Genomic DNA, 12949 nt, shown 5'->3' with positions numbered 1-12949 from the left:
CAATAGATCTCAAGCAGTTGTAATAAGTAACTATATATCAAGTTGGGTGGTAATACCAAGTGGAGTACCTCAGGGCTCCCTTTTGGGTCCTCTTATGTTTTGCGTATTCATAAATGATATTCCAAATTGCTTCACACACTCAAATCTTCTTTGCTTTGCTGATGACATGAAGATATTTAGGACTATTAAATCTTCTGCTGATGCTGCTATGCTTCAAGATGACCTTAATAAATTAGACTACTATTGTACTCAAAATAAATTAGATCTCAATCATGGTAAATGCACAGTCGTCTCATTTAGTCGTAAAAAACAAACACTGCGTTTCAACTATCGAATAAAAAATCAAGATCTTGGAACTAGCCCTGACATAAGAGATCTAGGAGTGATACATGACCCAAAACTCATGTTTGATAAACATATCGATTATATTCTAGCTAAAGCTTCTAAAGCTTTAGGCTTTATAATGAGAATTTCGTCAGATTTTAAAAAGGCGAAAACGTTTAAAATTCTGTTTTGTGCTTACGTACGTAGCATTCTAGAATATGCGTCGCCAATATGGAATCCGCGATACGATAAATATATAACTAGAATTGAACGAATACAGATGAAATTTTTGAAATTCCTATGTTACCGATTACACGTCCCGTACAAATCTGAGGATTATTACGAGGTCTGCAGCAAATTTCACTTCCTACCCCTAACATATCGCCGGGAGATTTCTGATATTTTATTACTTTTAGGCATTACATCCAATAAAATAGACTGCCCAGAACTACTAGCCAAAATTTCTTTATACACACCCTCAATTTTATCTCGTAAATATAATCCTATCTTTACTTCCGCAGTCAGCACTAACTATCGTCAAAACTCGTTTATTCTACGCGTAAGCAATAATTTTAACAAGCTATCAAAACAGTTCGATTTTGACTTGTTCTGCAGCAGTTCTTACTCCATTAAGCGTCAGTTAGCTAATGAGTTCTTCCGTCAGTTTGGTGGTCAAGTTGATATGTAACTTGATTAGTGTTACAATAGCATTGGTTTTAAGCATTTGATTCGTGTACGTAATCGCTCACATTTGTAATTGTTATATATTAACATTATTCTAGCCGTGAGAATCTGTAAATGGCTTATTGTAAGTATTATATTATGTGACTATCTTTAAGGATACAGCTGTAGATTCTCCTAAAATATAAATAAATAAAATATAAATAAATATAAATAAATAAAAAAGTAAGATTTTTTTCATTTATAGCATAGATAATGTATAAATTCATTTATAGCAAATAAAAAATTTATAGCATAGATAGCATAGATGAATATTTGTGTGCACATTTCATTGTTGTGGGATGATTGGTTGATTCGTTTTCACATTAGCTTATAATATTATGTATTTTTGTTGTAAACTTAATTTAATGTTTATAATACATTATTATTGGTATAAATAAGCCAGTGTTCGTCTCACATTGCTGTACCTGCCTACCTACCCTACCAGGGCCTAACTTTGTTCTGGTTATTTTATTTTGATTATTTGTAATGAATAATTACAATTATAATAGAGTGCAAAAAATAAATACATGCGTCAATATATTTTGTGTTTTTTTTAAAACAATTTTTTTATTTAAAAAAATATCATTCCGACCGCGGCTTTGCCCGCGTGGAATTAGGTTATATCGTGAATCCTGTTTTTTCCCACAGAAGTGTTCAGTTCGGATAAAAAGTATCCTATGTGTAAATCCAGGCAATTAGCTATATTTTATCAAAATTGGTAATGTAGTCTTGACGTGATTAAGTAACAACTAACAAAAAAATATACAAATTAACATCCAAAGTTTCGCATCAGTTTTACTGTATTAGTGATATCTTCCACTCTTGACTTTGACTGAGAAGAATTAGTGTTTATAACTTCTTTCAGAAATAGTACCTTTCATTTCTGGGCATGATGTAATATCTACGTCAGCATCAAATTCTATCTAAATCAATTCAGTAGTCCGCGTTATTGAGTACCATTTCATTTTTTCAGAGTAACAATATTTTTTGTTATTTTAAAGATTATTTATAACCTGTATTATTTTGTAATAAACTATAAAGTAAACATTACGAAATGATAATAATTATTAATAATGTCTAAGTAGTTGTTAAAAAGAAGATTATTTGTTTATAAGTGTGAAGCAATGGAGAAAATAAAATTGCAGCGTAACGACACACTTCTTTATTTTGAAAGTTCTAACAAGAATGATCCACGTTTAACAATGGCCAGCTAATATATAGGCTTATCCCCTCCGCGTGGCTGGCTGGTAGGCATGGCGGTGGCATGGCGGCTGGCAGGAGGGGATGTCAACATGGCGGCTTGGCTTGACGGGGGTGACAGGCGACGTCACGTCCGTTACCACAGAACACATAATACATATTACTGTCCGTTACACTCGGCCATCCTGAAACAGTTGTTCCCACAGGAACAACAAAAATAATTAGCTCTCTAATAAATCAATAAGATCTTCGGTTTCCATTTGCTCATCCGAACTGCTAGAACTATCAGAAACTGTAACAATACTTTTATAGAATCTGCAGCTACTAACCTACTAAAACTCTTATACCCACGTAAACCCTATATACTTCTAATTTGGTACCTATCATTGCCCAATACTTTCGTTACGACATAAGGACCGGAATGCAAGTCGTCAAGTTTAGTGTTAACTTTGGATGCTGAACAAGTAGGTGCTTGACGCGTTAGCAATAAATCACCCTTCTTATATATGTGAGCGGATTTTCGTTTCCTATCGAAGTTACGTTTCATTCTAGCGCTCGCTTTTAGTATCCTGACATTGCATCATATAAAACCAATCCGCTACTTCGAGACGATTCACGTTCATAGTGTCTACTGGATGTCTACTTAACGCATCTACATGTTTCATTCGTTCCCCCGGCCTATACTCTACGCTTATATCGTTATCTTGTATAGAAAGCCACCACCTTGCGATACGTGGTATAATGTCACGTTTTGTAAGCGTAGCGCGGACTGCTGTACAATCAGTAACAATCTTAACCTTTTTTTTCTACTACACATATACGCGAAAACGACGCAAGGATTCTACAACGGCAAGAGTTTCAAGTTCATAACTATGATACATGCTTTCCTCTTTACTTGTCACCCTACTAAAATATAAAACGGGTCGCAGCGTACCATCAATCTGCTATTCCTAATTTACACACAAAGCACAGGATCGTACAAAGCTAACACAGGCTCGGAACACAAACACTTTTTTAATTGTTCGAAACTATTGTTTTGATCACTACTCCATATCCACGAAGCTTTCTTTTTAGTTAAATCGGTAAAAGGGCGGGCAATGATAGCAAAATTGTAAATAAACTTACGAAAATAACTACACAACCCGATAATTATTGACGCACACTATGAACATTGGTCGGTGTTGGAAAACGAGACACCGCTTATAACTTTGAATCGCCCGGTTGAATACCCTTAGCCGATATTTTATGACCTAAATACGTTATTTCATTTTGCAAGAACGAAAACTTACTCATGTTTAATTTTAAATTTTCTACTTCAAGTTTGACAAGTACCGCTTGCAAAATGTCTAAGCCTGACATAACGTCATTCGAGGGTAAGAGTAAATCGTCCAGAAATGCCAAAATTTCACGTTTACCATGTTTGTTTTTATAGTAGAGCCATTTTACTGATAAACCATTCTAAACATAATAAACAATTTCTGAATTGAAGAACTGACGTCGCTACAATTTTGTGTCAATAAACCTTCTTTCTTTTTAAATACCAGAGACGTTACTCTAAAAATCGAAATCTGACATCTAGAATCGAATGCATTGATTACTTGTGAATAAAAATCATCATAAATTAATAAATTCGATTGACAAATGTTTCAAATCCGTATCGATTAATTCACTTTAATCGATGTTTTAAAGCAGGTTACCTCTCTTTGAAGATAAAATTGATAGACGTCAAATGTTGCCTATTAAATTGGCTCGACTATAACATTATTATTTTCAGTTCTACCTACAGATTCAACTATTTTATTTATCAACCGCATAAAAACGGATGGCGCGTTCGCTAAACCGAATGGAATACGAGTGTACTCGAAATGACCTTGAGGTGTTATGAATGCAGTTTTGTGTGTATCTTCATTACTAACACGTAATTATTGATGATACTCGTAAAATATTTGTGGCCCGCTAATTTCGAAACCTGATCGTCTATGTTTGGCAATAGAAATCTATCTTTTACGGTAATAAGCATTTAAGGCACGGTTATCAACACACATCCTACTGTCACCGTTTTTCTTTTTGACTAAAATGACCGGAGATGCATAACTAGATTCAGACTCCTTGATAATCTCGGCATCTAATAAATCACTTTAGACTGAACTACTGCTTGTTCGCTATGCGATAATCGATAAGGCTGGCGGTAAATAGGCTGATCACTAGTAAGCTTTATTATTAGCATTATAATTGGCAAATCTATGGCAAGCAAGGGTAAGGTACCTGGCTATTTGGCTGTAGTGGAGACTCCTGGCAGCTTTCAGCCCTGGTTAGGACCTCTCCCGGCGGCCACACGATAACCTCGCAGCCCATGTTGATGACTTTGATGTACCCGTCTTCACCAGTGAGCAGGGTGGATGGAAGAGAGTAGACCACTCCCTGCAGCTCATGATGCCGAGGCGGTGTAACCACACCGTTGCCGACCTTATTTCCGAGAACCCGCACTTGAATGATGGAAGAGCCAGGTGGAAGTCTCTCTTCGTTGACTGTGACGACTTTAAAGCGATCATGGTCTTCGATAGCCTCAATATCGCAAATGGGATCTTGAGTACGATTAAATTCGACAAGGCCTTTGTTAACTGTCAATGTCATACCTTCGCTGTTGATGACAGGCTGACCGATTAAAAGATTAACATCGGCCATTTTGATGCTAGACAAGTAGGCGTGGCATTTCATGGTTATACCGTCAATTTCTAATTGAAATTCTTTGAAATTCGACTTCTCCACGACTCGTTGAGAGTCCACCGGAGAATCCTTTTAAAATGACACTCGTCGGTTTGACATCCAATGACAATGCGTTCGATACTTGTTCGTTTAAAACGTTAACTTGACTGCCGGTATCAATGTATGCTTTCACGTGGATGCCATCGACTTTAACGACCTTTTTGTATATTTCATTATAAGGGCGTAGTACATTTACTTCTTTTATGTTGTCGGTTGAGATAGATCTTCTATTTTCCGTGGCAATTGTAGAACAACGTGAAGCAATGTGTCCCTTATTTCCACATTTATAACATGTACGTGTGTCAGGTAGGGAGCAATCACGCAGTAAATGACCAGTTTTCTTGCATCTCGGACACGGGTCTGTTTCGACATTGGGTGGCATTGACTTTTTATCCAGGTGAGATGGCCTACTCACCAAATTTTTATGAAACCTTGTGTCGATAGGTAAAGTACGGTAGTCGTCAAGTGCACATAAAAATCCTTCGTAAAGCTCTCCTGGCGTGTGGCATTGAAAGGCTCGAGCGTTAGCTTGCAGCGATAGTGGCAGACCACGAATGATACAGGAAACGCTGGCGCTATCGGATAACTTGCACCGGAAGCACATGGCGATTTTATCTTGATTTCCATAATCGCGATATCGAGGAAATGCTCGCAATAGCATATCCTTCCATTGTTCCCACGTGTAATCGTAGTTCTCTAGACGATTATACCACTTCTTTGCTTGACCTCGCAGCTTATCTTGTAGGTAAAATGATTTAGTTGTATCGTCCCATCCATTTATTTCCCCAATTTGGTCAATTTTACGAATCCATGCTTGCACCGTGCATTCCTCACTATCAGGGTCAAATTCCGGGATTAAAGATGCAGCACGATGGACTTTTGACTTATTTGGAGCTTGGGGGTCATCTTCCAGGTTGCGTAAAGCCTTTACTACTTCTTTTTCCAGCAGATTCTTGAGCAGCTTCCGTGCAGGCGGTGAAGAAGTACCCTCATCTTCCTCCGACATTGATTCGTCAGGAAGTCGATAAACTTGTGGCCGATGTCGTTTCATCCCGCTTCTGATTTGTGAAGCAATGGAGAAAATAAAATTGCAGCGTAACGACACACTTCTTTATTTTGAAAGTTCTAACAAGAATGATCCACGTTTAACAATGGCCAGCTAATATATAGGCTTATCCCCTCCGCGTGGCTGGCTGGTAGGCATGGCGGTGGCATGGCGGCTGGCAGGAGGGGATGTCAACATGGCGGCTTGGCTTGACGGGGGTGACAGGCGACGTCACGTCCGTTACCACAGAACACATAATACATATTACTGTCCGTTACATAAGCAAGAAAATAAAACCAATAAATCAACAATTAAATAAATGTATGACAATATTATAACTGTATGACGACTCCATACATGTTTATCCTGAGTCGGCCAGCGGCAGCGCGGCGAGTTTGCAAGAATGACTTCGCGCACACCCGCGTTCGCGATAGCGAGCTTTTAGACTCCGCCCGCCAAGCAGTGGATTTTTTTTTGTGTATCGTCTTAACTGCTCGAGCCGCCCATGTACGGCCGCTCTAACGTGTGACACGAAAATAAAGGTATATTATGTAGTTTTTGTCCGTTTGTCGTGTGACTTTTGATATTGATTATATTAGCGATCAAGTGACGCAAGAGGAAAAGCTATGTCGTTAATTTGTGTTTAATCTGGGGGCACGGCAGTGCCCCCGCCAAGTCGAGCAAAAAAAAAGCGGCACGGCCGTACCATCCTTTTCTCGAAGCAATTCGGGCCTTTTTCGACCCCCTATAATTCGGTTGTGGATAAAGCAAGAAACCTGAATCTTCAGTAACTAATCCGGCATTGTATAAACACGGAATATTTAAAATTTCTGTCAATTTGAACCAGTAGTTTAAGAATGACAACTTGTTAAAGTTTCTAAATTTTGTCACTCACTGACTCACCGATCATCAAAAGTCCAAGGCACTTCTAGCAGACTTAGAAGCTTCATATTTGGAATACATATAGAGTTTAGTGTCTTAATCATGGGAAAACTTAAATATTTTGTAATTTCGGTCCAGTTTTCCAAATACACCAACTGCATCAATAACTTTGTAATCCCATATAAATATATGGGATTACAAAGTTATTTATGCAGTTGGTGGTTGGTGGTGGTATCAAAAAGAAAGGCTCTACAAAAAGAAGTGAGATCCCATCAAAAACATCCTGTAAAAAACCCAAGTCTCGCAGCTCAGTCTTTCTACCGTCAAAAGTTGTGAGATCCATGTAATACCAAGTCGGTTAATCTATTTAGTGTCTACTTGAAGGACCTTCTGTCTTAAGTTATTACATAAGTTATTATCATGCCAATATTAAAAATATTTAACGTTTTAAACAAATAGATCGACTTGGACATCGCATGAAAACAAAATGAATATTACAATATTATATTAGATTCTTTAGTCTCTCGCGCCTCACGCGATTGAAACTCTCGTTCCTGTTGGTCGCTGGCCCGTCGTGATGTGTAGTGTGATACATACTAATAATCAAATCAAGCGATGTCCAAGTCGATCTATTTGTTTAAAACGTTAAATATTTTTAATATTGGCATGATAATAACTTATGTAATAACTTAAGACAGAAGGTCCTTCAAGTAGACACTAAATAGATTAACCGACTTGGTATTACATGGATCTCACAACTTTTGACGGTAGAAAGACTGAGCTGCGAGACTTGGGTTTTTTACAGGATGTTTTTGATGGGATATTTATTGCACGAATCATAATGCGAAGTGTTAGAGAGTGCTCTACGATCAAAAAACTAAAGAAAAAGCTTCACAGCTTCTATTTTTTTTTCTATTGACAGACTTTGTTATTTAAATAAGTACATACCTAATAAGTAGTAAATATTTCACACACGGCACGATCTAATCCCATACTAAGCTTTCGCTTGTGTTATGTAAACCAGATGGCTGATAAACATACATATATAATTTTAAATAAATACTTATATAGATAATTTACACCCAGACACAGAGCAAACATCTATGTTCATCACACAAACATTTGCCCTGTGTGGGAATCGAACCCAGGAAAGCAGGGCCACTACCATCTAAGCCAACCGGTCAGTCAAATAGACCAGTAGTTCCTGAGATTAGCGCCGCGTTCAAACAAACAAACTCTTCAGCTTTATAATATTACATACGTGTATTTTAACATAACCCTCCTTCCATTGAAGTCGGTTAAACTCTAACTTTTTGCACATTCATAACAAATACGTTATTACATACTAATACATGATGGCAATGTAACTAACGTTATGTAGTAATAATATATTATGTAAGAGCCTTTTACTATTACTCCTAATGATGGAGAATTTCATCATCAGGTACCTACTAGTGGTTAGAAGTCTGATGATTTTCAGCTTAGGAATTTTGTATACAATATATTTAGTAAATGTCAGTGAAGATTGTATTTTTGGAAATGTGAAGTGTGTGAGTAGGTTTTGACGCGATTTTAAACGCGATTTATTCGTTAAATTATGTATTGATGTTGGAATAAATAAGATGGAATGGATCTCTCTGTTTTTGTTTTCAAAACTTGTTCAATTATGAAAGAAACACATAAATAGTAAGTACATAATGTAAGTTGACCGCCTCCTTGGTTCAGTGGTTGACGCGTGAACGTAGAACCGAGGGGTCCTAGGTTCGATTCCCGGTGGAGACGAAGAAAAAGAAATGTATCGGTCTGGCGGGACACAGAAGGCTGATCACCTACTTGTCCCTAGAGAAAATCGATCAGTGAAACAGATGCATAATGCATCTGCCCCTTACCCCACTAGGGGACACGGGACTTCACTTTTTCACATAAATGTAAGTTGTTACACACATTATAATACTATATAATATATACTATATAATATATACTATATAGCTACTAGGTTTAAAATTGAAATAATAACAATTTTAGTACTCGATATCGTTTAGACAGCGCCATCTACAATCAGGTTAAGTAAAACTTATTCTATGTTAACTTAAGTTTTTTACCATTAAGTAAATTATTTTAATTTTTATATGAGAAGAAGTCGAAGATCAAAAGAAATGACAAAATACTAGTCACTTTTCCTGGTTTCGCTCGCGTTAAAAATAATTAAAAATATTATTTTAAAATTATTTAGAAAATCGATCTATTATTTTTTTTTTGTGAAATCCTAAAAAACAAATAAATATTTCCTCGTAATAGGAATAATAATAGATACCTATTATATTGATACCGGATATTAAAATATACTTCGCAGAATAATTAGATTACTGGCTGATTGCGTAATAATATTTCCAGTGAGTAACCAACACCATCTTCTACTTAATACTATAAGTCAATTATAACAATTATACTGTGCCCCGTGGTTTCACCCGCGGTCTAAAGTTAAGGCGAAAGTTCAATCCCCTATTTTAACGGTTTAGGTGGTGGATTGATTTGAATGTCTAATAAATAAATAATATGGTCCGGGAGCCAGCAGCAGATTTTATGACCAAGTTCCTCTCAAGCGGTAATTAGTAAAATGCATCAAAGTATAGTATTATGAAGCCTCGTGAACGTCAGCTGGAGCTCGGTTGGGGGGAAGAGCGGTTGTAGCCTCCCGTATCAGCTGACGGTTTTTCCACCAAGATACAGCCAGCTGACATATATATTTATCCACAGTTACATATAAGCTATCATCAGGTAAATTTTTGTTTGAGAGGAAATAACGGAAAATAAATTTTTCTTTAAATTTAACTTTCATGTTCGAGACACCAGCTGACGTATAATACACCATGTTGTAACCAGCTGACTATTTTTTTTCGTTGAGATATTGGGTTAGCTACAATTTGACAAATTTTTAGCTGAGAGGAAATGAATGAATGAATGTATTTTTTTTCCTATGTGCGTGGGAGGCTACAACCGCTCACCCCCCCAACCGAGCGCCAGCTGACGTTCACGAGGCTTTATAATACTATACTCTCATGCGTCTGACGAATTATCTCTTGAGAGGAAATAGTTAACCAAATTTGCACCTGGCTCCCTAACCAATAATAAAATAAATCTTTACTTCACCTTTAGGATATACAATATTGATTATGAGGCTAGGCATAGAGCCAGTCCCTACCCTTAATACATCGTGGTCTTGATAAAGGTAAATATAATATATTCATTTGAATGTCTATTTATATGGATAACTATTGATAATGTAAGTATTGACGATTGGCAAATATCCATATGTTGTTTATCCATAAAACTACAGTTATTCCCCAGAAGTGCGAGGTCATCGTAAGCATTTGTAAGGGAATTTGAAAAGCGCCCCTGCCGTGCGTAAAAGGAACTAATTTTGTATTTGTAATAATGACGTCATAGTCTCGATGACGATAGGAATACTTTGACGATAGTTTTCGCTCCTGACTGTACCGGTATTGTCATAAATATACACATACACTTGAATAAACCTCACAGTAATTGTTTACAAAACACGGTGCAAACAAGGAATTATGGCAGTACGACAAACAGACGTGTAGAGTGTTTTGTAAATATTGCCCGTTGTGTGTAATGGTTTCATTTTGCGTTTTTCATGGTGACGTCATGAATTCGTACTAGCGGTCCGCCCCGGCTTCGCTCGTGGTACATATTTACGTTTTCTCTACATAAGAACCATCCTCGTACTACAAGGAATATAATAAAAAAAGAATTATCGAATTCGGTTCAGCTGTTCACACGTGATGCCGTGACAACGCGAAACGGGTTTAATTTTTATATATATAGATGTACATAGTATAAAGAGAGAGAGATATTTAAAATATCAATGTGACAAGTGACAACCCTGCGCTTCGAGAGTTTTGGTACCGTGAGCTCCTAAACGCCGGGAGTTGGCCTACTTCTCTCTATAGGCTACGATTGTAAGTTTTCGCCTGCAACTTCGCTCGCGTAGCTAGTATCTAATCTGTGCGCGTAGTGACAGGAAAACACGTATAGATCCCGTTCCCGTGCGATTTTCGGGATAAAAACTATCCTGTGCGTTAATCCAAGTTACCCTCTATGCGTGTGCTAAATTTCATTGTAATCGGTTCAGTAGTATTTGCGTGAAAGAGTCACAAACATCCATGCACTGAACGGATTTTCATGATACGTGGCAGGTTATTGCATTTTTATGTACCGGAATAGCACATTATGAAAAATAATAGATCCTATCCTACATATCGTAAATCATTTATCGAACTAATAATGTTTTATATTTTTATTATCTAATTTATAAAATACTAGCTGTGCTCTGCGGTTTCACCCGCGTGACTCTGCTTCTGTTGGTCTTAGGGTGATGATATATAACCTATAGCCTTCCTCGATACATGGGCTATCTAACACCGAAATAACTTTTTAAATCAGACCAGTAGTTCCTGAGATTAGCGCGTTCAAACAAACAAACTCTTCAGCTTTATAATATTAGTATAGATTTACGTTCGATTGAAAACAACAATTAAAATGTAACAAAAGATTTATTAGTACGTTTGTAATTTATTTTACGACATTGTGTTGTGAATTATGAATGAATAATTAATTAATGATGAAGAAATTACGTTGTTGAGTTGCATCGTAATTTCTTAGATTAGATGGATTTTTCTAGAAAATGGTGATGTTTTGGATTTATAGGATTAGCCTATGTTTATGTTGATATATTAAAGTTTATCTAAATAATATGTTAAATTTTATTTATAATGCAGGTGTTGGCTGGCAGGCGAGGACCTATTTTCACTCCTGAAGTTTATTTAAGTTCTTCAATTAGTATAGATCTGAATCTTAATCTTATATATATTAAATTCTCGTGTCACAATGTTAGTCTGCATACTCCTCCGAAACGGGTGGACCGATTCTCATGAAATTTTCTGTGCATATCGGGTAAGTCTGAGAATCGGCCAACATCTATTTTTCATATGTACCACGGGCGAAGCCGGGGCGGACCGCTAGTATAATATATAAATCTCGTGTCACAATGTTTGTCCTCAATGGACTCCTAAACCACTTAACCGATTATAATAAAATTCGCACACCATGTGCAGTTCGATCCAACTTGAGAGATAGGATAGTTTAAACATGTAGGTACCACGGGCGAAGCCGGGGCGGACCACTAGTATGTATATAAAAATTGATCAAATTATGCGTAAACATGTACATTTACAGGCAAGTAATTTCGTTTTTGAACGTAGGTTTTATATTCTAGTCCATTTTTCTTATTTCCTTGCCCCTCTTAAAACATCTGAGCAAATACACCTAGTGTGTACTTACATTCAATATCGTTGGACAACAGCTAAATCAACAAATTAAAATAACGTATCCGACCATTAATTTATTAACTACTTCAAAATGGTAATTGTTAATTATCCATACTAATATTATAAATGCGAAAGTAACTCTGTCTGTCTGTCTGTTACTCAATCACGCCTAAACTACTGAACCAATTTGCATGAAATTTGGTATGGAGATATTTTGATACCCGAGAAAGGACATAGGCTACCTTTTATTGCGAAATATGTACCACGGGCGAAGCCGGGGTGGACCTCTAGTTTCAAATAAATTCGTTATCTAAAAGAATTTTTTTAATAAATTATGAAGATCTTATTTATAATGCATTTTAATGAAAAACTGAAAATTGAATTCGTTTTCATTCGTATAATGAAAAAAACATTAGGTTCCTACCGTTGATGGACTAATTCCTTGCTAAGAAGAGACAAGAGGATACTTTTAGATGTTTTTTATAACCCACTAGCAAACCCGGCGAACTCCGTTTCGCCACTAGAGACACCCTTTCTTTGCTATAAACCTCACGGAGCCCGAGACCTATCCAACGAATGCAAAACCGTGGAAATCGGTTCGCGCGTTCTGGAGTTATAGCGTCAGGAAGGAAAACCCGACTTATTTTTATTATAACCC

The 12949-nt window shown here is 36.8% G+C and overlaps 2 protein-coding genes across 4 annotated transcripts in view; one reads left to right on the top strand and one right to left on the bottom strand.

Annotated features, from left to right (window-relative positions):
• Positions 1-12949, top strand: part of emp (epithelial membrane protein) — a 128716-nt gene that overhangs the window by 57452 nt on the left and 58315 nt on the right. The gene's annotated exons all lie outside the window — the stretch shown is intronic.
• Positions 2195-5823, bottom strand: LOC149475332 (uncharacterized). Of its 3 annotated transcripts, none has more exons than XR_016318068.1 (2): positions 3182-5823; positions 2195-2432 (listed from the first exon to the last, which is right to left on the bottom strand). XR_016318068.1 is itself a non-coding variant. In XM_089713501.1 (2 exons), exons 1-2 carry the CDS (start codon positions 4963-4965, stop codon positions 2418-2420), a joined length of 468 nt encoding a protein of 155 aa, XP_089569627.1. In that variant the 5' UTR covers positions 4966-5823; the 3' UTR covers positions 2195-2417. The 3 variants fall into 3 exon arrangements, 1 of the variants encoding a protein (XP_089569627.1); XR_016318069.1 differs by having other exon boundaries at positions 3537-5823; XM_089713501.1 differs by having other exon boundaries at positions 4513-5823.

This window comes from Colias philodice, chromosome 30 (genome assembly GCF_061535455.1).
Source record: "Colias philodice isolate Cphi_HAF_F1 chromosome 30, ilColPhil1 Martin Lab GWU primary, whole genome shotgun sequence".
In the NCBI taxonomy this organism is placed as follows: domain Eukaryota; kingdom Metazoa; phylum Arthropoda; class Insecta; order Lepidoptera; family Pieridae; genus Colias; species Colias philodice.
This window is presented reverse-complemented; position numbering and strand designations above follow the sequence as displayed.